Raw genomic sequence first — 25,215 nt, 5'->3', positions numbered from 1 at the left:
GGGTCTGGGGGTCCCAGGGGCGCTGGGCGTTACGGTGTAAGTGGGGGGTGGCCGAGCTGCAGGAGAGCGCTCCCGGCGCACAGAGACCTGCTGGCCGGCCGGGGGGGCCCCTCCAGAGCCCCCGGGGCGGGGCTGGTGCCGCTGAGGGCTGTGGTGGAGGGCACTGCAGGGGTCCCACGCTACGGACTGCAGGCCTGACCCCATGGCAGAGGCCTCGGCTGGGATCCAGAGTGACAGAACGCGGTGCTGAGGTGCCTTTTGGAGGAGAGACGGGCCTGGAGTCAGCAGGGGTCTGCAGAAGGATGGATGAGGCTCTGAACTAAGTCCTCCTGGAAAGGAGAGAAGGAATCTAATTCGAACACGTTCTGACTGACAGGAATAGAACAAAGGACGAGAAAGTTCCGAGTTAACGCTGGAGTTTCTGCCAGGACCGAGGGAGGGGAGGGTGGTGATGGCATTCACTGAGGGGGGACACCAGGCTTCCACGGGAAGCAGTGGCTGGGGCAGTAACCACTCAGGAATGACGGCAAGTCACCAGCGGGCAGAGGCACTGTTTTGGGCAGGTCGGGACACCGGGTGCCAGGTCCCTTGCGGGGGGGGCCAAGGTCATTCTTGGGCTGCACCTTTGGCGCTCTTCGTCTGGGTTTTTCAAGGGCTCTTTCCGTGGTGCTCCACGCCAAGGGGTCTGCCCACAGCGGGCTCGGGGGCAGGCAGAGCCGTGGGAGACCCCTGCCCCCCGCCCATCCCCCATCCCGCTCGCCCCCGCCCCGTCCCCCCACCTGCTCCTGCCCACCTGCTAGGCACTGACTCCCCGGGGAGGAGCCTTCCTTGGTCCCGTGGGAGACCCCTGCCCGCCCTTCCCCGCCCCTCCCCGCCCCCGCCGCTCCTCCCCGCATCCCGCTCGCCCCCGCCCCCCACCTGCTCCGCCCACCCTCCGGCGCTGACCCCCGGGGCCCACCCCGGCCCCGCCCCCGGGTGTGTGCAGCGGGAAGGGCGTGGGCAGAGCTGGCCCCAGGGAGTGATGCTCACACACAGACTTCCCTGTGTCTGCCGGACTGGACTGAGCCCTTGGGGCGGACTTCTGCTGCTTCGCGGCCCCGAGGCCCCCCGCAGGGCCCGTACTCGCTGGGTTCCATCCCGGTTACCGGACGCGCGTCCCGCACCTGCTGCGTGCTCCAGGCCCAAACAAGTGCTGGTAAGCAGTCCGCAGCAGGGCCTGGTGGCCTCCCGCAGGGATCTAAGCCTTGTCGTGCAGTTTGCCCGGCCTGCCCCCGGCTTGCCCTCCGCCCGGCTCCGCGGGCAGCGCCCCGCCCCCCTGCGCCAGCCCCAGTCTCCCCCGCAGGAAGTGCCCCGGCTAGCGCGCTGATAAATACGCCCTATCTAAAAAGAGAATGGCTTATCAGAACAAAGACAAGGCAGGCTTTGGATAGATGGGTGTCTGAGGAGCGTCGCCAGACGCCCGCCTTCCTGGATCCCCCTGGGCCAGCACTGAAATGCAGTCCAAACGTGAAGCTTGTTTAGGTTCCCTGGCCAGGCTGGAAATAATGAAGTTGAAACTCTAGCCTCGAGCCGTGTATTTGCAAAAGGACTCAACGAAACAATGGCCATCTTTTAAATGACTCTGGGGTATGAAGTTTCTTTATGGAGTAAGGACACTGCTGCAGGCGACCCAGGCCTGGAGGGCTGTCAGCCAGTCTCCACACAGATAAAATCCTGTTTCTGTTTCACCGGCTGCCTCTCCAGACCGGGACACAGGTGGTCCAGCAGAAGGGAGGCCAAGCCGCACGGAGCCAGCAGGCCCACAGGAGAGCCTGGGGCCAGAGGCCAGGGCCGCAGGCTCTTCTTTCCTAGGTGACTGAGCCTGGGCCCTCAGCTCCCAGACGGCAGGGCCCCGTCCTTGGCCTTGCAGAGAAGACAGAATAATGCCACTGCTTTTGATCAGACTCCTGACACGGCCACTTTGTGACCGGTCTGGGGAAAGCAGTCATGAGCATCTTTGTCTCAAGAAACCAGGTCTTAGCGTAGTGTTTACTTTTAGACATAGCCAAGGACCCTCTGCAGCCCCGGGAATGCTCTGGGGAGACAGATTCTCTGCATCTGAGACACCTGATACCCTCCTGTCTCCATTTGCCGGGTCAGTCGCCGTTCCTCTCTACTTGTTGCCTTGTAAATCGCTGCACTTCAGGCGCGTCTCTTTTATACCAGGGAGTTTGGGTTTTGCTTTTGAGCCATTTAAAAAAGTTTCTTTTTCAACGGTAAGTGATGTGCATTCACGTGTCTGGATAGGGCTGCTGTTTGGTCTCAACTCTCATTTATAGCATGTGGCAATTACTGTGTGTCTTATGTTACATTTAACGTTTCCTTATTCGGTGTGTTCTTTTTGTTTTGTGAAAAATTGATTTTGGTACTTCGGAAGGTTTGTGTTTTCACTCTAGTGGTCACTGATGTGAAGTGTTGGGGTTCGGGGGTGAACAGTCAAGAAAGAATTCTTGAGACGTCTTTGGTGCAAAAAGGGTGGCTTTATTAAAGTATGGGGCCAGGACCCGTGGGCAGAAGGAGCCGCACCGGGTGGGCAGGAGTGGCTGATTATATACTTTCAGTTGGGAGGGGGTTAGGGAGAGCCTCTGAGGCATTTGGAAGCAAGGTTTCCAGGACCCTGAGGGGGCATTTACTACTGTCTAGTAAAACCTTAGTCATGAGACCCTACAGATGTCTATCAGTGGGTCATATGCTTGAAGGATGATTGCCAGCATACATCTTGGGGGCACTGGCATTTGTGAAAGTAGACTTGCAGTATCCTGGAGGTCGGCTGATGTCAAGCTAAGGTTGCGTTTTGCCCTTAGCCAGGTGTTCACGTTAAGGCAGTTGAGTTCCTGGAGGAAGGTTACCTTGCCTGTCTCAGGTAGTTGTCAGTGTGATGTGGGCAACAAAGGCAGAGGGAAATAGATCAAATTAAATGTGCTGATAACCTGCAGCCCACTGACAGATCCCGAGGCACGCAGAGCAGAACCTTCCTCCAGGAAACTCCCAACTGTCTTCATGCTGATGCTTTGTTAGAGGGAAAAACCACCTCAGCTTGACAAGAGCCAGGCCTCCTGGATCCTGTGAGTCTTCTTTAGCAGATCAAGGTCCTTTTGGAAACGTCCCTTTGTCTTTACCTCCCCAACCCCAAAGTCCATAATCAGTTGCTCCTCACAGTCCTGGGGCAGCAGCTCTTTCTGCCCACGGGTCCTGTCCCTGTGCTTTAATAAGACCACCTTTTTGCACCAAAGACGTCTCAAGAATTCTTTCTTGGCCCTTGGGTCCAGATCCCAACATCACTCCAAAACCACATCAAATGGGCGGTAAGTTATGAGGAAGTTTAAGACTCTATAATGTATAAATGGTGTCCCTGAAGAAGAAAATTATAACAATGTAACAAAACTACCCTTTAAAATGATAACCCTTGATGGGGCGCTGTGTAGCTGTCAGTTGGGCGACCGTCCAACTCTTGATTTCAGCTCAGGTCATCATCTCAGGGTTGTGAGATCCAGCCCCATGTCAGGCTCAGCGGGGAGTGTGCTTGAGATTCTCTCCCTTTGTCCCTCCCCCCAACTCACGCACAGGCTTTCTTTCTCTCTCTAAAATAAATAAATAAATCTTTAAAAAAAATAAAATTTACAGGGGCGTCTGGGTGGCTCAGTTGGTTAAGCATCTGACTCCTGATTTGAGCTCAGGTCATGATCTCAGGGTTCTGAGACTGAGCCCCGCGGCTGGCCCCACACTGGGCGTGGAGCCTGGTTAAGATTCTCTCTGTCCCTCGGCCCCTCCTGTCTCCTCTGCGAGGGCGCTCTCTCTCTCTCTCAAAAAATAAATAAAATTTAAAAAATAAAATTATAACCCTCAAAGACATTCCAGAGATAAAAGACATGGATGTACATAATTGAAAGGACCTACTGGGTATGCCAGGAGAAATGGATCCGGAATGATCCGCTGAGACATATCCTAGCAAACCTTCTCCATAGAACTAACCTTCCTGGCCCTTCTCGACTATCATGTCCTCTCTAATCTCCTGTTGGCCAGGGCCTGGCTGTTCGTGCCCTTCTCTCTCTCCCAGAAGTTTATTTATGCATCTGTCAGCTGTCCAGGAGCAAGAATTCCTGTCCCCTTCAAAGGCCCTTCTAGCTGAACTAAGAATCAAGTTGCCATGAGACAGATTAACAGGAGAAAATCAGATTTAATAGTGTACACACGGGAAGTCCACCCAGACCTAGAAATTCCAGAGACCAGCAAAATGAGGTGTATGTGTCATTCTGAAGTAAGAAGGGGGCAGGGGTCTGGGACTTCCAGGAAGAAATGCAATTCACAGGAAGAGGAAAATGAGCACATGTTTGGTAAACAAATGTTTGCTGGGCCACAAAGACCCACTGGGACTAGGAGACTCTGATCAAGCAGGGCGCTGGCCCTCCCCCCGGTCTTCCACCCCTGGTTCATAGGGAGACAGCTCTCTTCCAAGAGCAGCAGGGCCCCTACCAAATTCTTTTTTTTTTTGGACGTTCTTGAAGGGGAGGCAAGGAGCTTTTCCAAATTTGGGTTTTGATTCCTTTATAACTCAAAATAATCTTTATGCCGAAGTGACCTATCTGGGGGCAGCCTGCCCTTGGCCCCCAACAGGGCACCCACTTCAAGTTCCATTTGGGCTGTAACTATTCACATCCTGATCGGACCTGCTGAGAACCTGTTAAATGTTTTCTCACTGTAGCCTGTGCATTACCAGAAAGGTACATGTTACAAAGGATAACCTCAATCTTGCTTAAAAAATCTCTTCGGCCCTGATCAAGTAAGCCATCTTTACTGCGTGGGTTTTAAAGCGTGTTGAGAGCCTTCAGAGATCTCCTCTCCAACAATTCCCAGGTTCCTCGTTTTCATAGGAGGATAATTTTCCAATGGGCTCCTCCTTGGGGTAACGGCATCACAGCGCGTCAGCCATACTGTACAGAATACAGAGGCCAGCGGCCAGACAGGTCTTGTCCGTGGTCCGTGTTGTGGGTTCTAATCCCCATGACTGGTGAGTGTGACCTTATTTGGAAATAGGGTCTTTACAGATGTAATCAAGTCAAAATGAGGTTGTTAGGGTGGCTCTAGTCCAGTATGACTGGTGTCGTTCCAAGAGAAAGGAGAGGGAGATCTGACACAGACAGGCACATGGGGAGAAGCCACAGGAGGGCAGAGGCCGGGGCTGAAATGAAGCCTCCACCTGTGGGGGATTGCCAGGAGCTGGAAGAGACAAAGAAGGGTCCCCCCTGCAAGTGTTCAGAGTGAGCGCGGCCCTGCCCACGCCTTAGTCTCAGAGGTCTGGCCTCCAGAACCATAAAGGAATAAATTTCTGTTGTTTTAAGCCACTCTGTTTGTGGTCCTTTGTTACAGCAGCCGTGGGAACATACAGAGATTTACCCTGTGGGGCAATAAAATTAGGACTTGCTCTGATGAGAAATCCAGCATCTTTTAAAAAATCTTCTTGCTTGCTATTAGGATCAGTCATGCCTACCTGTTCACTAACACTAACTCTAAAACGTGAAAGGAAACATCAGTTATTCCTCACAGCATGACCTTTTATAGCCCTTCAATTCAACAGGTTTTTTTGTTAGAGACAGGGTTATTTTGAAAATATGGCTGTTCTTAGGATTAAGTAAGTTAGTGTTCTGAAGTACACAGAGTCAATTCTATTTCAAGTGTTTGATAAATAAAAGAACTAGGACAGTATCAACCAGATTGAGACAAATAGATGGGTCGTATTTTACCCCCCACAGCCAAACACGTCCCGGAAGGGCAGAGACCAAGGGGGAGTCACGTTCCGAGGGTTTCCATCTCACAGACCGTCAGGTGTCCTCACTTCGCAGACAAAGCCTCAGTGCAGCAGGGGGAGAGCCTGTCCGTCGGCGGGGGGAGCCGCGTCGTCCTGCACAAAGGGAAGGGCGCAGTCTCCGGGGACAGGGAGGGGGCGCTGCCCCCCAGGGCTACACTGTGTCACTGCGCGCTTTGCATCCTGATTCATCAGCGGCCCCACCAGGCTGCGGCTGGGCTACCTCCTCTCAGAAAGGAACCCAGACAGGGTCTGGGCTGAGGTTGTGCAGCCCCCGACTGGGTGGGGACGCTGGCTGGCAGGTCCCCTGCAGCCCCCCGGAGCATCTCCCCTGCCCGCGCCAGGCCACCGAGGGGACGCGGGTGAACACGTTCCGAGCTAGGAGGCGAGACGCCCACCCGCCGCTGGCCTGATCCCGGCCTGAGAACAGGCCCCGCGCGACCCCCACGCCAAGAAGGCCACCTGCTTGGAGGGGCAGGCGAGCCGCTCTGAATCCCCACCGTGTGCCCACCTCCAAGGGGGCCTGCCGCGCCCAGGGCGCCAAAGAGCGTAATAAGGGAGAAAGAAAGAAAATCTGTATCCTTTATTCCAACCACAAAGCCTCCACCGAGGTGTGGGAGGCTTCCTTTCTGCCGCCGCACCCATATTCAGCCCAGATTCACAGGTGCAGCGTCAGCGCACGGGCGTGAAGGGACACGCGGAACAGAAGAGCCTGGCAGCAGCGACGCTGGCAGACGCCACGTTCCACTTGGCAGCCGCTTTCCGACGGGCAGCGCTTTGTGCATCTCTCCAGCTTTTCAAAACATCCCCGTGGCCTGTGGGCGTCAGGGCGCCGTCTGCTGTGGCGGGGGGTAGAAGGCCGGGCCGTCCTCGCAGACCTCCAGCCCCGGGCCCGCGGCCCCCCCGGCCCCCCCGGGCTCCCCCGGCTCCGTGCAGTTCCGTAGCCGCAGCTCCTTGGTGAAGCACAGTTCGATCTGACCGATCGTCTGCACCTCCTCACCCTAAACACAGAAAATGAGGGGCGTCTGAGAATTTGGATCTCGGAGGATCACCTGTTCTGTGGTCATCAAGTCTCAGAATCTGAAGAGACAAGGGGGGACTCTGGGGGCCAGCAACGAGCGGGGGCCCCCCACTCTGTCCAGCAGCGACCGGCAGGGGGCTGCAGGGCTCGCCGCCGGGTCCTCACCCAGATGTCCCCCTGCCAGCCTGGTGGCCTCGGGGGAGGGGACACCGCTTGAACCTGAGGAACGTGCACCTCTGTGCCCGCATATGCATCACGGCATCGGGAGACGTTTTGCAGAATAAATGGGTCAAAGGACCCTATTGCTCAAAGGATTTAAGTCTCTATCGAAGCTGACAAAAGAAACTACAGGCCCTGTACACACTAGACAAGTATCTACGGTTAAGACGACTAAGACTAACAATGGAAAGCCTGAGAAAATCCCTAACTTAGAAATGTTTCGTACACTCGCCTCCTTCACCGTCCCTGCCAGAGCCCGTGTGTTCTTGTCGGGGAGAAGCCTCAAGAAAACAAACCCTATTCGAGCATGGCATCGACGAACAGTGTGTGTGTGTGTGTGTGTGTGTGTGTGTGTGTGTGTGTGTGTGTGGAATTTTTAATTCCAGTACAGTTAACATACAGTGTCATATATGTTTCGATGTGCAATACAGCAATTCATCACTTCCATCAACAGCCGGTGCTCGTCACAAGTGCCCTCCTCAGCCCATCACCGAGGCCCCCATCCCCCCACCCCCTCCCCTCTGGTGACCAGCAGTGTGTTCTCTAGAGTCAAGAGTCTGTTTCTTGGTTTGTTTCTCTGTTTTTCCTTTGCTTGTTCCACATATGAGTGAAATTATACGGTACTTGTCTTTCTCTGACTGCCTTATTTCACTTAGCATCATGCTCTCCAGCTCCATCCATGTTGTTGCAAATGACAAGATCTCATTCGTTTCTATGGCTGAGTAACATTCCATTGTGTATACACCACGTCTTCATCCACGCATTCGTCGGTGGACACCTGGGCTGCTGCCACAGTCTGGCTATTGTACATGATGCCGCTGTAAACAGGGACGCCCTGTGTCCCTTCGGATCCGTGTCTAACCATCTGCGATTTTAAAGCGCACACGGCATTACCTGTATGCACACACTCCCACACACACTCCCACACACACGCGCACACACATCTCTGCCCCTGGGAACTCCGTGATGAGCACGCAGACGCTGACAACGTTAACCTGTCTTCTCGATAAAGACAAAGAGCAACAAAACATAGCACAGCACCTCTGACCTGTTTCGGTGGGAGACACTGGACTTTAGGTACGACTCCGTATATGCTGGCAAGGGCGTCTTTAATATCTGAAATCTGAAATGAAATAAAATGCATTAGAAATACTCGGGCAGAGGCAGTGTAAGGGGTCCACCCCATGCACACGGGACACTCCGGCTTCCGCGCTCACAAACACGCACAGCAGACCACAGGGCACAGTCCTCCCGGCACTCCGCGCTCGCGGACGAGACCCCGGGGACAGGCCGTCAGCCACCTGGGCTCCACCCTCAGACCACAGTGGCCCCCACGTGCTCCACAGTCTCCACCCTCCCCCCTGCCCTGAGCTTCTGTCCACACCCAGAACGTAGGTGCTGCGTGCAATAGATCAGACCAACTTTCACGGGCCAGGACTCCTGTCTGAGCTCACATCTTGCTGCTTCTGAACCTAACAAAGTGCCTGCAGCACAGACAGGGAGCTCAAGACGTTAGTTGTCCTTGGTGCTTTTACTGTCATCGAAATCCGTTCTCTGATAGACACATTCTGGGCAAAAATGTAAACACAGTCCCCCTACCTGCTTGAACATGAACCCCGAGGACCAAGGGGGCCCTGCAAACCCTCTCTCTCCTGGGGCAGCTGACACTGTCTCCCCAGGGTCACTGTTCCCTCCCAGCCCCACTCTCGCTGCAGGCAGGACATCAAGCGGAAGGTCAAGATCTGATCAAGATCAAGATCAAGCGGAAACCGGCTACAGGGTGGAGCACAGATGTCACAGAGCGCAGCAGAAATGCCGACTGATTTCACAGTCAGGAGACCTAAATGACAGCTCGGTGTGCAGCCAGGAGCCTGGAAACCAGGGATTGCTAAAATCAGTAACTTTAATCTTTTTTTAATCCCAGGAGATTAAATCAGCTTATGTAGAGAACACATCAGGTTCTCTAACGCAGGAGTCAGCAAGCTTACTGTGCAAAGGACCAGGGGAAGTACTTCAGGCTCCGAGGGTCACTCAGTGTCTCTCCGTGGGACACCTGCCCACGGAGGGTGACCACGGGGGACAGTAAAGGAACCCGCCGGGCCGTGAGCCAGTAAGACTCCCTTTATGAAAACAGGCTATCCTGGGTGGAAAACAGTTATCTTTTGCATATGCTTACCAGACAGTAAGATCTGGTCTGTTTAAATTTCTGTAGTTTTATCATGAAAACAAAAAAAATCTTATGCTTCTTCCTCAAACAAAATACTATAAAATGGAATGTGCTTTTCAAACCACTTACTCCCCTGCCCTGTGCGAGCCTGGAACACATTCTCACCGAGGGACCGTGAACCTCGGCTTCAAGGTTTATGCAGCTTTCAGATCACAATGTGCACTGGGAAACAAGATATAAATAAAGCCTATTTGGAAACATAATAGTCAAATAGGAGAGGGCTTGTTCGAGTCACTTTAAAACCCAAGTGCGGTGCTCAGGCTGCAGACACTCTACCGTGGGTGGGATGCTAGGTGTCCTCACGTGGCAGACACACATTCGGTTATGAAGCTGAAAGCAAGACTTACCTGGTAGTAATTGATAGATGGCTTTATTCCCAATTTTTGGAGCATGCTAAAATTTAAATTAAAAAAAATTAGCTGTATAATATCATACATTTTCCTTTCTTGTTCTTTTAAAATATATTTCTTAATAAAAATGAAGATACTCTTAAAAGAAAGTACTTATTTTCTATTGCTTTCAGCAATAAATCTGTGAGCAAGGACAACACACAACTGGGACTCGGGCTTCCCTGACCACCCCTCCCCACAGCGCACCCACCGCGGCTCTCTCTCCAGCACCCGGACCCTTCTCGACAGTGGCCAGATGGCCCGTACCCACTGGACTTGGCACACACATTACCACCTATTTGCCAAGCATGCTTCAAAAGATAGTTAGCAACTGATTTTGGATTCCAGGCTTATCCTAGAAAACCACACTTGGTCAAATCTTTAAATACATTCAACACCCACAGACTTGAATCATTTCCTAAAGCATATGGTTTTGACCAGCTATCCCATCAAAATACCATATGACTAATTTACCTGTTAAATGATGGAGCACAATATAAACAATTCTCAGATTAAAAGTCCCAAAACAACACTCGAGCCTCCATCACGTCTCCCTGGATTATCGGGGCTATGACCACCCGGAACAGACGTGAGACCCGGGCTGCCTCTCTGGACACGGACATCGTCAGATGAGTCTGCCCGAGGAAAACCGGACTGTCCTGGGCATGCCTCCTCCAGCTGTGATTTCTGGCAACAGTATATATTGTGTTAACAAGACAGTGTTTGTAAAGACAGCACACCACCAAGTGTCTGGGTCTCCGCTGTAGCGCTCCTGGCCCAGGCAGGAGGAGGTGGTGGGCAAGGGTCCTCGGAGCCTAGAAATAAACGTGCCCACGGCCTGTCCTCATGCTATCTGCACAGCGTAAACACCAGATTTCAAAAGCTCTGGCTCTAGAAATGCAAAACTTTGCACATTTTAAATATTTATTTCAAGTTGCACTATTTTGGATACATTGGGTTAAATAATATAAAATCAATTTCACTGGTTTCTTTTTGCTATTTTTAATGAGGTACTAGGAAATTTTAAGTTACATATATGGTTTGCATTATTTTTCTACTGGGCAGTGTTGCTGAAGAGCCCGAGAGTCAGGTCACCAAGGAAGTGAGGCAGAGAGAGAGAAATATTTGGGGAAGCCTGGCATTCAGCCCAGATTAGTCTATAATATTTTCTATGGCGTTAAGATTAGATTGGCATTAATTCCCTGGCCCGTGTCTGTGGGTTATCCAAGATCTTCGGTTCACGATACTTTGCATTTTTCAGGTTTGCTACCTTCATATTATAAAGTGAATAAAACACTGCTAGTTTATGATAACATGACAGGCTTCCCTCTGAGAAAAAGATAATCTGTGGTAAGGGTTTATAACAGAGAAAAATACAAGGGATCTTATGTTTTGACTTGCTAATTTTGTGAGCACTGAGATTTTAGATTTTCCTTGGAGGAACGGGGAAGGAATATACTTTCTCTACAACCCTATTCCCAGGTAGCCTAACAGACCTCATACCCCCGCAGAGCGTTGTGCTCAGCAGGCCCTGAGCGCACGTTTCTGCAGGAGGAATAAGCAGGCGCCCCCAGCAGTGGTGATGGCCTTGCCCGAGCTGCAGTGACCCCAGCACTGGGGATCCTGCACCCGCGTGTGTGCACGGAGAGCTACAGACATTCAGAAAGTGTAAGCAGGAGGTGCTTCCTAAACAGTTGTCGGATGAAAGGATGAATTATTGAGATGTTTTATATAAAGCCTTTCAGCAGTCCCCATTCACTGCCCTTTTCCTGATTGAGCAGAACCGGGCCTGGGCAGTGAGCCGGACCTCGCGCCGCTCAGGCGTCAGGAAAACCTGGGGCAGCCTCCTCTCTGCAGACGGCCCGCGAGTGGACCCCGCTCCGCCACTCTGCACCGCGGAAACTCTCCCAGGCAGCCCTCACCGGGATGTCCGGACTGGGTATCAGCTACACTTCTGGGGTGAGGAAATGTTCCCAAAGGTCTTGCTCTTGCTGTGAGAAGAGCTGCAGAGAAGCCCGGCACGCGGGAGCCGGGGCGCCGGCTGGTGTGTACCCCCCTGAGCGGCGGTCCTCAGTCCTGCGGTCCGAGAGCAGGAAGGCGTGGGAACCTGCGGGGACCCCTCCGTCACCTCCCGGCACGGAGACGCAGAACCTACACGGTGCACAACGGGCCAGTGGCAGCCGCAGGATCCAGGGACACGTGGCTCTGAGGCCTCCTCTGCAGGGCGTAGTTCAGGCAGTCTTGTCCTCCCCCCGGGCGCTCGCCCCCCCCCCCCCGGATCCCAGTGACACGGGGGGCCGGCTGCGCCTCTATAGGCCGGGGCAGTAGAGCGCATGTGCAGAGAACGGATGCGGGCCTGCGCATCTTCTAAGCAGATGTGGTTCACAAGCTTAAACACAGGTGACTAGCAGAGGCGCTTGATAGGATTCTGGCTTCTTCTAACTAAAGCAAACTATCTAATTTCCTGTCCTGGTCTTTAAAACAAGGTCACAGGTTTATTATGTGACCACTTAAATGAAGAAAAGCAAGAATTGCCCACACACCTGGTCACCAGAAATGCTCAGACAGCGGACGGCCAGCCTCAGCCCCAGCTCTCAGTCACGGCCGGGCGGGATGAGCAGGCGGGGCCCTGGCCCTCAGCAGGGCCATCTGGAGGGGGTTTTTACGAGTTCTGGGTCTGGGTAATTTCTAGGCTCCGAGGACCCCTGCCTACCACCTCCTCCTGCTTGTTCCAGAAACACTAGAGCAGAGATCCAAACACTTAGTGATGCGCGGTCTTTACAAAACCTGCCGTGTTAATGCAATAGACTTTCGTCAGAAATCCCGGCTGAAAGACGTGTGCCCTGGTCAGTCTTGTTTCCTCGGGCCAACTCACCGTCCGATGACGTCCGAGCCCAGACAGGGCCCTACGTCTCCGAGGCCCAGACTGACCTGCAAGGCTGGGTGGGAGATGCTAGGATTCCTCAGGACGGTTCCATGGCCTGGGAGGGCCAGGCCCCAGGGGGCCCCCTACCTGTTAAGCTCCAGCCCCCGGTACAGGTCCAGGCTTCCACCGAAGTATTTCTTCTGCGAGTTGAGGGCGTCTACCTGGGCGGCACAGGTGCCGTGCTTCTCCCACTCGTGCTTCCTGGGAGAGCGTTTTAATAAACAATCTCCGGTTAAAAGTCATGAAACAGATTCACAACGAAGAGTTCACACCTAGGACAGGATATTCGCATGCACGTTGTTTCTTTTACGAAGAAAGAGGCTAAGATTCCTTATGCGCAACGGGCACGACTCGTGAGCCCCCTGCGCGTGGGAACGAGGCCCCAGGGGACAGGGTCCGGTCTCCAGAGGGTGCTCCATCTCCCTGCAGCCCCTCCCTGCCAGTCAGGGACAACTCACTTCGGTGACTCAGCACGAACCACGGCTGAGGAAAAACAAAGCGCCCCCACGCAGGCAGGCACCCAGCCATCACGGGGCCCGGGTGTTCTGCTTCACAGGGACGCCGACCGGTCCTTTCTAAGCAGCTAGCCGAGAAGAGAAACGCCGCGGGCCCCCTCCCCATCTCCGCCTCTGCCCATCACGACGTGTCCTCATCCGCCCACAGACAGAACTCTAACAGAACACGCGAACAGCAATATGGATTTGAGAAGAATATTGTTGATAACAATTCCCCATGTTTTATTGCAGTTAACTAGGAAATTTCACATTCTTCTGCAAGGCAACAATACTGCTGGTTTAGAAATGGGGAAACTGAGGCAGAGGGGCTAGCGAGGCGCCCTGCTGAGGCCACTCGGCCAGGAAGTCCCAGAGTCTGCACCCGAATGGCACTCTGGACTCCACAGCCGGGGCCCCTCTGGCTGCGCTGCGGCGCCATCCCAAGACCCCACAAACGTGGGGTGCGCCGCCTTCACATTCGCGGACGCTGTCGAGTCGGATGGTAGCCATCGTTAGTGCGGGAAAATGGAAGGGGCATTCGTGAAGGGGTCCTACGCTGTCTTACAGAAGTGTCATCTGAACGGACACTGATGCGTCAGTAAAGCTCGTCCACAGGGCCAGTGTTAAATGACAAGTCGCTCCAGCCCAAGAAAATGGCGTGGGAACAGCTACCTTTCTTCATCTACCACGGTTTCTGGGGTGAATTATTTCTACAGAGTAGAAAAAGGAGTTTCTTTCCGACTAGATGAAAATGGAACCCAAATTACAGACGCCCTCGTTTCTGTGGAGCTGGAATCATTCTAGAACCTGTCGTACAGGGTGCTGGCGGAGCGAAGAGCTTCGTGCCATTCCCAGCACATAAGAAATATTCAACAAATGTCAGTTACTATTACGTTTGGATCAAGCTTAGCTTAAGGATCAGAATCTACTAGAGCATTGTTAGCGTACATCCAACAATGACTCCCACATCACCTGGAATTGGACAGTTTGCATTTAACACGAAATGGTCAGTTACCAGGCAGGGGTGCCCATCCTGTGGCCCTCTCACCCGCCAGGAGGGCACACGAGCAGGCCCGGGGGCCGCCCTCCGGGATGAGAGGTGGGGGCTTCTCTGGGATGTCGAGGCCCAGGACAGTGAGGCTGCTCGCCAAACTGGGCCTCCCTCAACTCTCATCCTTCTTTGTACAAGCATCAAAAACAAACAGAAACCCTACTTTGCAGGGGGCTCTGTCCAAGGTATTTTTCAATATGGCAAATTTTATGAATAGATTTAATCTTAGAGAATTATCTCAAGCATAAAGTAATACCAAGACCGTGTACTCTGCATACTTGATTCCTATTTGGGATGAAAGAAGACAGTTTTCGGACAGGAGCCCTCCTCCATCCCCAGCCCCCAACGACGAAGCCGAGGTGGACAGGCCCGAGTGCCTCTAGGACCCTATAGAAACTCACACAGCAAAGGGAATTTGGGCAACAGGGAAGCATGACCCAACGCCGCACGCAGGGGGCCAGTGACGGTGACTGCCCTGTACTCGGGTGCTCTGGGAGCATAAATACTAAGGAGAGCGGGATAGTCACCTCTGAGTTTACAACAAGAGTTTTTAGATGTGCTACTTACTATCCAACCTGAAAACGTATCATTTTGCCTTTACAGAGCACAAACACATGTGTACTCTGCCCGCAGTACTTGGATTTCATGTTCAAGGACCAACTCGGACCGCCTTCTTTATGGGTATTTGTTGATTTATTGTTAAGTCACCTGGCAACAACAATCTGACTGATGGTGTCATGGAACACATCGGAACAAGTGGAAACTATACTTTGCATACTTCGCACAGATTCGGCATTTTACGTGCACTGTGAAGCACTGTAGAGGGTTTCCCCTGCGTTCCCCCATCCCCCCACTCCAGCTCATGCAGGCGTCAAGTTCTGGGAAAGCGTCCTCTGGAATGCAGCTGTGCAGAACATGTGTCGGAGACCCGGGCCATTCCCCTCCCTAACTCTGAGTGCTTCTCCGGTTGAAGAGACCCGGGGGGTGCACCCCAGAGCCACGCCCCTGCCACACTTGTCGGCCTAAGCACCAGGGAGCCCGGGGGACAGGCACCCAGTGCCCCTCCATGGTTTCAGAAAGCTTCCGTCTACACTTAATTCCTTTCCTGAATGTTCTACACACAAATATTTCCAAATTGAATTAATCATTTTGGACAAAATCTGAATAACTGCAATGTGAACTATAAACTGCCACACTGGGGCGAGGCAGAGATAATAATTATTTTCGGTTAATATAATGTAAATGAATGTTAATTTTACCTTCTTCAAAAGCAATGACTTAAAAAGCTATCTTGAGTTAAACAGCATTTTTCTCCTTGGCTCAGCTCCCACCACACTTAAAGATGTTTCTGCGGATCGAGCCGCAGGTGGGACCTCACCCTGTCCTCCCTAAGTCGTAGCACGGGACGACGATCTTCTGAAGCGCCTCTTCTTCTTTCTTGATGTATCTCGAGACAACAGCACAAAGTCTTTTAAGAAACATTCTCTCCTGCCTGCGTTGAAGCGACTGCCCCTTAGGTACCCATGTATTTGGCTTAGTGAAACCACAGGAAAGGAGAGTCTAAAACAAAGTGATGAATGAAATAGTGGATTAAGAGCAACTCTATAAATTCCACTTGCCTGCATTTTTTTTTTTTTTTTTTCAAACACCCAGCACAGAGCCCAACGTGGGGCTCGAACTCACAACCCTGAGATCAAGACCTAAGCTGAGATCAAGAGTCAGATGCTTAACTGACTGTCACCGGGCGCCCCTCGCCCACATTTTTTATCTATTGGAGAAAGGCCCTGAAAATGGCATCCCAAATACAAGGTGTTCACACATCCGCGCCTCAGGAGGGCGGCCCCGTGGCCTGTCCCCGCGCCCCCAGCCCCGCACGGGGCCCCCGAGGCTGTGGCGCTCCCGCACTCACCAGAAGTGGCTGTGATTCAGTGGATGGATCACGTCCGGCCAGTATATCTTCATTTCGGGCAGAAGGTCCTGTGCATAAAAAAGAAAATCTGTGTAGGACCTAACAGCTCAAAACCTAGAAGGCAAATCTGATAAACCAATACATTAAAAGAACTGACCTCTGTTAAGCAATAACACTCAGGTGAGTAAAATTATTTCTTACAACACATATAAAAGTGAACTCTGACTAATCATGAAAGTGCATCGGAAAATAGGAGTCTGCAGAGGGGAGTGGGTAAACACACAGTGGTTCACCCAGACAAGGGGATGTTAGCTCTAACGAGGAACCAGCCATCAAGCGATGAAAGGACATGGAGAGCCTTCCATGCGTATCACTGAGTGGAAGATGCCAATCTGAAAAGGCTGTGAGTCCCGATGTGAGCTACTCTGGAAAAGACAAGAGTACAGAGACAGTGAAGGGTCAGCGGTGTGAGGGGCTGGGGGAGGGAGGGGGATAGTGGGAGAACGAGGGATTTTAGGGCAGTGAGACGCCTCTGCACGGTATAACGGGGGATGCACGTCATTACGTATCTGTCAAAACCCGTAAGACTCTGTGACACAGAGCGAGCCTACTGGGAACGGCGCAATGTCTGCTAGCGATGAAGTATCCATCCTGTGACAAGTGTGCCGCATGAATGCAAGGTGTCAACCACAGGGGACACGGTCTGTGTGTTCGGGGGACATACGTGGGAACTCTGCACTTGCCACTTAATTTTTCTGCTTTAGGTTTCTGAGACTGCTGTAAAAAGTAGCATCTACTAATTAAAACACACACCACAAAACTCAGGTTCTCTTTCCCCCAAGAGGAGCTCATCCGGGCTGGGCGCGCTGTACGATACAGATAGTTGCCCTAAACTGCACAGCGTTCGGGTTTACTTTTCAATTTCTATAAACCCACTGGACCAAAAACAAGGTTCACTTAAAACAGTGTCTAAACAAACTCAGGGCGACCTCGCTTTCCCCTGTTTGCCATCACCCCCCACTACCCGCCAGTCACCGGACAACTGGACACCCCTCGCGTCCCCTGCCTCGTAAGCCTTGTCCTCACGCTCCCACGGCCAAACTTCCCAGGAAGCAGTCTGCCTCACTGTCTCCATGTGCCCCCGTCTTGCACCTCCCACACTCTGGCTTCAGCTCCCAACAGTCCCACAGGAGGGGGGAGTAGGCCACTTTCGTAGGGGACCAACGCTAAACTGGGCTTTCTGGGACAGAGCAAGTAACCCAGCAGTGTTCTGAACAAAGAGTGGCTTGCGGCCACCTCCCCACCTTGCCCAGCAGGCCACTCAATTGAAAGGGCATTTTCAGCCTTCCTTTTATGAACCCTGTTAGTGCTCCTTCCCGAACCCCCCCCTCCTGGCTTCCCCCCCCCCCCCCCCCCCCCCGGCCGCTTTTTCCCCTCCCCCCCCCCCCCCAATCTCTGCTCCAGGCTCGGCCCTGCTTCCCCACCCCCTCCACGTTCACACCTATGGGCTTCATACCACCTATGCGCTGATCACACCAAAGCTCATCTCTAGCCCAGACAGCTCCTGTGACAGACACACGTAACCCACCGGGATGTTTCCAGGGCACTTCAAACTCAACACATGCAAAGCTGACTGTCCACCACACACCCACCAAAGCCCGGTTCCCCCGCCAGCGCCCCGATGTCAGGAAGGAGGACACCCCCAGCAAAGCCCATACCCAGAGCCCCACGGGAAGCTTCTCTCCCAGCTAGTCACCGAGCCCTGTTCCTCGACTTCTGGGCTCCCCTCTTGCTCTCCATTCCCACGGCCCCTGCCTACTCAGCTCTTCAGCCCTGGCCCGTCCCCCACACCAGCTCTCATGCGAGCCAGCGTGGCATCCGGGCTCTTTCCCTCTCGGGCGGGAAAGCTAGAGGCACTCAGTACACTGTCAGTGAATCTGTAATTCCGCTGTCGGGTCACGAGACTCTAACCAGGAACACCCCTGCGGTATTAGGCAAGCTGCAGTGAGTCTGGGAAGGGGGATGTGGGTCTGAGGAATGAGACGTTGCCAGGCTTTGGGGTACACTAATAATTCTTACAGACAGTCCTCAGACTCAGGCCTCTGGGTTCATGCCAGTGAAGGCCCTTACAGGAAGGAAAGAGGAGAAAAGAATACCACGTGGACTAGAACGTGTGAAGGGTTTGGAACTTCCTGCCTTGCCCTTTTGGGGGCCATATATTCATGGGAAGGACCCTCATTCTAGCAGATCCTGATGCCATCTCATGTTTTCAGGGAGGCCCTACCCTGTAAGTCCAGGTACTTGCTCCCTGACAGATGACTGGTTACATGCACAACGAAGTGTCTCAAGAGAGTGTCTGCTAGCATTGCGGGTAAAAGCCGCTCCCTGGGCTATTCGGTAACACAGGCCTTTGTGCTGGGAGGGCCCATCCTTTCCTTTCTGCGCACAGGCCCTACCTGGAAACCCACCCGCCCACAGCCAGGAAGGACAGGTGTGGTACCCTGTGCCTGTCCTCCAAGCCAGAGAGGTCTAGAAATGCTGACCGGGAGGCACAGGGGACCCGGGACTGACGTGGCCTGGCGGGGGGCAGTCAGGGTCGGCTTCACCCTCGTCTGCTGTCACTTCACAGTTCACTTCTAGTGCTGTGGGCCCCGGGCAGGGGAGAAAGGTTAGTTTGGATTTAATGTGTGGGATTGTTTTAGGGATCCATAAATCCGGAAAAAGTGCCAGGGGTTGAATCCTGGTGAATAGGATCGTGATTCCTCATTTGAAAGCATGCCCTTGAGGGTGCACTTCTGAGGAGTTAACCGCGTGGTATCCGCAGTAGTGACATAACGAACAGTGTTACCTTAATCTCTTCTAAATTAAAGGGCCATGATCCATTACATTCTTCTGCTTTATCGGGCCTTGAAATTAAAATGAAAAACAACAGCAATTAGTCTTGGTTGAGATGAGCTCCCAATGCAGGAGGAAGCACTTCATTAACGTCTGCAGGAGCATCTGCGGGAGCAAAGGCAGAGACACGCTAAGGCCATGTGAGTCACTTAATAAAGAACGCTCAGGTAGGGGCGGTCAGAGAATCCGCCCAGGAGCAAGGCACACGACGACTCCCTCCCCGGAAGCAAACGAAACAAGCCGGTCGGGGGAGCTCGGGAGTCAGGCCGGGTCCTGAAGTCTCTGCCCTCTGCCAATCTCCGTGCCCACGGGCCGCGGCGCGTCTCCCTCTCTTTACAGGAGGATGAGGCTCAATGACGCCGCATACAGACGGTGCTCAGAGCGCCTGCCGATGACCCAGGCTCAGCTAGCACGGCTTCCTAAAATCCCAAGCATGGATCCCCTCCCTACTTCCCCACGTCTAATTCTGGACGTGTCAACTCCCGGTCTTCAGATGCAGCTGAGTTCACCAGGCCACCGAATCTACTTCCTAGACCCCCAACATGTCTCCAGTGTCAACAGGCCGGCCCAGCACCCCGAAACCAGCACAGCTCCCTGCCGGGACGGGGGCACACGGTGCACCATCCTCCCAGCTACAAGTGAAGCGGCAGGAACATCAGCTCGACCAGAGGAAGCTCGCTCCCCGAGACTGCAGTGTGGGATCACTGACAAGTCTGTGGCAAAGGAGGGGATGGAGCCGGGTCCCCGGGCCGTAGTCTAATTTGCTGCTCACAGAACCCCGTTCCTGAGGAACAAGCACGTAGGGGCAAAGGCCAGAAGGGCCCCTCCCCCCACGGGAGCAGCTGGGCAAGGGCATCCCTTTGACAGGCTGACTCATGGGCACAGTTACACACGACAAATACACGCACAAAGAGGGAAGAATAAACTACACAAAATGCAGGCAAAACCTGAACGATGAACTCGGGTATCCATGTACGATGTAGACACATACACACGCATGTACAATGCACACGCATTTACTTATTTTTATGCATCTACTTATTGCCCCCAAAGAAGGATAAAATGAGAGGGTTACATTTAGTGACCCCAGCCTGGACCCAGAGTCCCTACCAGCAGATGTAAGCCGGATCGTCCCTGTTCCACCAAAACAGAACTAAGCCACAACAAAATTAGGGTTATTGTACAAACAGCGAAGATATTTTAAATAAGAATTTGGTCCACTGAATAAACTAACAAAAATCACTAGGGTAACTCTTAGGACCAGCCTCAATCTACTTTTGGGTTGGCTAGTTTTTTCCTGTTTAAACGTGAATGGCGCTAGGGCTTGCCATAATCCGTGGATGGTCCAGTAATCCGGAGGGTCTCTGCAGTCGTTCTCAACCTCCTGCAGAGGAAAGACAGACAGCACATCACGGTTCCGTTGTTTATTTACTGCGGCTTCCAGTAAATAAGGGGGCGGGCGCTCCGTCTGGAAGGAGTGGCCCAGTCCTCAATTACATAACCAATTAAAAACTGAGTTTTGCCTTTTTTATATGTTCTCAAATTAAGTCAATCTGATGGAAACACACCTATTTGCCCATTAATTTTCTTATCGTGTAATCAAAAATAAACGTCTGAGGGCTCACAGCACCCGTGAAATGAGCTGGTCCAGGCGCCAGGTCTGGATGTGTTAGTGATATAGTAAGTGTGAACGTTACAGAATATAAACGTGAGTGCGAGTGCTCCGGAGCGAAAACGCCAAGGTGAGGATAGGACAATAAAGATAAACTCACGGAGATAAAAGCTCAGTAGCATACTCTTTAGGGACTTCCAAATTTTTTAGCTAAATTGGGGAGTTCTTCCAAAACAACCATCAAGAAATGTATCGGCTATAGGACCGATGCGCCCGCGGGGAATAAACCCATGAAAAGTGGGTGTGGGTGTCTGGTGAGGAACGAGTGAGGCTCCAGGCAGATTTTCAAGCCTTTCCTGTGGGGATCACCTTCTGTGGGGAGGCAGCTCTGCCCCAGGTTGGTCTGGAAATTAGGGAGGCTCTGGTTTAGGAGACTGGCACGAGGAGGCATGAAAGGTACCTGCCACAGACCGAAAGGGCAGAAGAGCAGGACAACAAAGTGCAGGATCAGAGCGGGGGGCGTATACTTCACCTCTCCTGACACCCCAGGTTCATCCCTCAGGAAAGCACAGTCCAAGCAGGGGGCCCATTTCCTGCAGGTGCCCGGCTGGTGAAGAGCAAGGTCAGGACCCACGGCCAGGGCAGTGGGGGGGGGGGTCTTCTGTTGGCCCTACGTCCAGTGTCTCAGATGAGCCTTTAAGGGGATGACTGAGACCCAGGGGCAGCTAGTACCTGTCAGTCCCCGGCATGTGCCCGAGGCCCGTGCAGAGCACCGAGGACCGTGGAGAAAGACAGACCAGCCACTGCACCCTATAACACCTACGTCACTCATGCGGGGAACAAGCCCGGAGACAGCCCCACTGCCCGAAATGACACCAGGGCCACAGTACAGGGACCCCTTGTCATGGGCACCCTGCAGTGAAATTAATTCCCTAACAATGACGCTTCACTGGCAGAAGATTTTTTTAAAAATCTCCTTTCTGAAGCCCCAAGCTAGGAATGCATTTCAGTGCACAAGGACACACCCACATTTTGTCACAGAAATGCCTCAGCCACCAAATGACCTTGCTCCCTGCCCCCAGGCAGACCTTCTGGTGTTACCCAGCCCGGGAGCTCTCCACACCGGCCCTGCCCACGCGACCCAGGGTTCCCGCGATGCCCCACCGCCAGGGTGGAGAGCTAGATCTCCAACCGCACTCAAAGCTGGTCACCACCACTCCATTCTCCGCCCTCCCACACTCCTCGAGCCAGAGCACAGCAACAGCACGAGAGGCAGAAGGAGACAATGCGGTGTGCAGTTTAGGAACCTCGGCCCAGAGAGAGCAGCCTCGCAGCAGAAGCGAGACACAGCTACGAATGACAGGCCAGCCCGAGAGCAAACGTGGGCACAGAAACCCACTATGCACGAACGGGGCCAGTCGAGGCAGGAAAACTCACCTTGCACACTGTTACAGGCCAGTGGTGAACCATAATTAGCTTTTTCCACTCATGGTTGTCACTGTTAAAAGACAAGGAACTTATGTTTCAAGAACTGCTTAAAGAAAAATTCATCCATCCATTTACACCATCATGCATTCAACAAACACGGAGTGACTGTCATGGGCCAGGCGCTACTGTGGGATGGGGCCACGCTGTGAATGAGGCACCTGGTCCCCAGGCACTACCGCGGGACGGGGGCACTGTCCAGAGGGACCCGGTCCCTACCCTCTTGAAGCACGCGTGCCAGGGAAGGAAACAGTGACCACGGTAGCTAAGAGAACACACGTGGTGCCCCACAGTGACAAGTGACAAAGAATAGAAGCAAGAGGACAGGCATGTCAGCAGTGGGGACAGGAACTGAAATTTTAGGCCAGAAAGCCCGGGAAGGCCTCACTAAAGGTGGGGGCAGAGGCCAGGAGGCAGAGGGAAGGAGCCCTGAAGTGCCTTCCTCCTAGGGTTGGTCACGAGTGTAGAAACAGAAGGATTGTCATCCCTTAGCCACATTTGTGAAACCCATAAGGCCCTCAAACCTGAATTTTTTTGTGGTTCATTTGGCAACAAAACATGACCTCAACTAGTTTGAGCTGCTTAGTGCTCTACACCCCTCAGTGTGAAGGTGCAGGTGCTTGGCCCCATGGTGCTCCCTCAGACACGGTGCTCCCTCAGACTCGGAGCTCCCTCAGACTTGGTGCTCCCTCAGACTCCGTCCGGAGCATGGCCATGCCCCCCATGACCCACACGCCCTGAAACCCCCTGGCTCTAGGACCTCCAGGTGAGGGGGCGTGGAGCTATGTCTGCAAACAGGTCGAAGCAAGAAGGATAGCTGGTGAAAACACTCTACAGATGGGAAACGTCAGCGGCCACAAAGGGACTTCACTCAAACAGACACTTAATTCAGGATAAATTAGATTTTAGAAGGAATGACTCAAAAGTAAAACAGGACCAAGTGCTCACACATTGGTTTCTGTAAAGAGGTGAGTCCTGCTGAATAAGTACAGAATCACAATTCAGATGTTACACAAACTTAGTTGTAAGTTGCACTCAGTATAAAAGGAAAAGATAAGCTGCAGCATGAGAACTAGAGCTGAGACAAATGTCAGAAACTGCTTTTTTCTGGGTGCAAAACCCTCGTTTAGGTGGAAACTGAGACTACAGGATCAAGCTACGGCCAGGGAGGGAGACCCCGAGTATGCTATTTACCAGGACTCTATCAAGACTCAGAACGTCTACAAGACAAGGTCCACACACAAGCCAGGCAAGAGCGGCGGGGGTGTAGAGAAGCCTCCCCTGAAAGCAGTGCAGAAGCTGTTCTAAAGAGGAAGGCCACCAGGCAGAGGAAGAGAGGAGAGTCACCAAGTTGTCCACCCAGCCAGCGCTTGGGAAAACACCTTCGGACCCCTTAAGTCCTGGAGGGTTGAATCAGCCGCGTTTCCTCCAGACCACGCCTCACTCACTGTGGTTGTCCAACTACATCAGTGCATGAATTACGCAGGGATGGGGGTGGCGGGGACCACATATTACAGAGTCAGGTCTTTATCTGACATTTACTGACCGCTACTGGCCAGACATGATTCTAAGCACATTCTGCCTCGCCTCGAATCAACACTTAGGAGGCAGGTGCTGTTGTTATGTCCACTTGACAGATGAGCAAAGCCACACAGGGAGCCCCAAGGTCACACATCTGGATGAACCAGCGGCTGGTACTCCACCAGCACCCCACACTACCTCTCCAATGATACACTCTTAACCTGACGGCAAAAACTAATCCATTAATGAACGTAGCTCTTTTTCAGAAAATAAGCTTCCTGGGGAAAGCTGAAATACAATGTTACCTTTTCAAGTAGATGATAAAACAGCAATGACACTTAATTAAAAAGTAAAACCCACCTTTTCCCTCACCTACCATGTAAGTACGAAAGCTTTTATTAAATACGAAATCATTACCCAAAATAAATAGAAGAAAAAATTAAAATCTGGTGCTCAAAATTTGGTTTCCTCTACAAACGTGCAACAAGAATCCTCCACAAAACCGCCTGTTTACCCCGGATCAGCGGCAACCCTGAATGAAAAGGAGGAAGGGGAAGGCAGGGGGATGAAGAGCCAGCGTCAGAAACTTAAAAAGAGGAACCAGCACCATACCCCCGCCGTTGTACTGGAACCTAACCCCAAAGTGCGCGTCTACAATGTCGGAGGGCGTCAGGCACCTGCCGGGGCCTCGCCCCGCCCCCAGGCCCCGGCCCCCGCGGAAGCTCAGAGCCGCCGCACCCACGCCCAGGGGCCCCGGGCTCACCTCCTCCGGGACCCGCGCGCGCCGCCCAGGCAGCACAGCGCCAGGCAGAGGGAGCTCAGCAGCAGGCCGTGGGGGGCTGCAGGCTTCATCGTGCCCCACACCCAGGACTGCACGCTCACGTGCACAGATGCTCAGCTCTCAGATATCCGCGCCAGGCCCTGCGCTTCCCTGAAAAGGGACGGAATTCCTGAAGCCCACCTCTGACCGGCCGGCGGCCGACTCCACCCCCAAGGCGTCCGCCGTCCCGAGGGGGCCCCGGCGCCCCCCACAGCCCGCCGTCCCGAGGGGACCCCCTCCCCAGCCCGCCGTCCCGAGGGGGCCCCGGCCCCTCCCCCAGCCCGCCTTCCGGACGGGGCCCCGGCGCCCCCCCAAAACCCGCCGTCCCGAGGGGGCCCCTGCCAGGGCCCCCGCCTCACCCGGGCCCCCCAGGCGTGCACGCGTCCCTGCCAACGCCGCACCGCGACCCCAGCCGCGACCTCGCAGTTGACACCGCCCGGCCTCCAGGACCTGCGCGTTTCCGCCCCTGGGCGGCTGGCCCTGGACAGGCCTCCGTAGGCGGCCACGCCCCCGGCCCGGCAGACACACCCCCGTAGACGGGCACGTCCCCGGCCCGGCAGGCACGCCCCCTGACGCCCCGCCGCCAGGACACGCCCCCGTAGGCGGGCACGCCCCGGCCCGGCAGGCACGCCCCCTGACGCCCGCCGCCAGGACACGCCCCCGTAGACGGGCACGCCCCTAATCCCGGCAGACACGCCCCTGACGCCCGCCGCCAGGACACGCCCCCGTAGGTGGGACACGCCCTTAATCCCGGCCCTTGGCTCTTCGCCCTTCGCCCTTCTCCTGCTTGTCTCCCTGAGGAGG

General features: G+C 53.7%; 1 protein-coding gene across 1 annotated transcript; it reads right to left on the bottom strand.

The window, feature by feature from the left end:
- Nucleotides 1-4,067: 4,067 nt before the first annotated feature.
- Nucleotides 4,068-24,949, bottom strand: RNASET2 (ribonuclease T2). Its single transcript, XM_032407490.1, has 10 exons — nucleotides 24,771-24,949; nucleotides 24,355-24,522; nucleotides 22,023-22,083; nucleotides 20,302-20,357; nucleotides 18,927-18,984; nucleotides 16,079-16,146; nucleotides 12,712-12,825; nucleotides 9,657-9,702; nucleotides 8,131-8,205; nucleotides 4,068-6,843 (listed from the first exon to the last, which is right to left on the bottom strand). The coding sequence occupies exons 2-10, from the start codon at nucleotides 24,441-24,443 to the stop codon at nucleotides 6,667-6,669; spliced, it is 744 nt and encodes a 247-aa protein (XP_032263381.1). The 5' UTR covers nucleotides 24,444-24,522; nucleotides 24,771-24,949; the 3' UTR covers nucleotides 4,068-6,666.
- Between the last annotated feature and the right edge of the window lie 266 nt (nucleotides 24,950-25,215).

This window comes from Phoca vitulina, unplaced genomic scaffold (genome assembly GCF_004348235.1).
Source record: "Phoca vitulina isolate PV1807 unplaced genomic scaffold, GSC_HSeal_1.0 scaffold9, whole genome shotgun sequence".
Taxonomy (NCBI): domain Eukaryota; kingdom Metazoa; phylum Chordata; class Mammalia; order Carnivora; family Phocidae; genus Phoca; species Phoca vitulina.
The sequence above is the reverse complement of the archived record's forward strand: the minus strand, read 5'-3'. Positions and strand labels throughout refer to the sequence as shown.

Excerpts from the sequence above, each read along its gene's own strand:
- RNASET2 (XM_032407490.1), bottom strand. The coding sequence starts at position 24,443 with ATGAAGCCTGCAGCCCCCCACGGCCTGCTGCTGAGCTCCCTCTGCCTG. Across the intron at positions 16,147-18,926 it reads TTAATTTAGAAGAGATTAAG|GACCTTCTGCCCGAAATGAA; the intron begins GTAACACTGTTC and ends TTTTATGCACAG. Across the intron at positions 8,206-9,656 it reads CATCTATCAATTACTACCAG|ATTTCAGATATTAAAGACGC; the intron begins GTAAGTCTTGCT and ends ATTTCATTTCAG.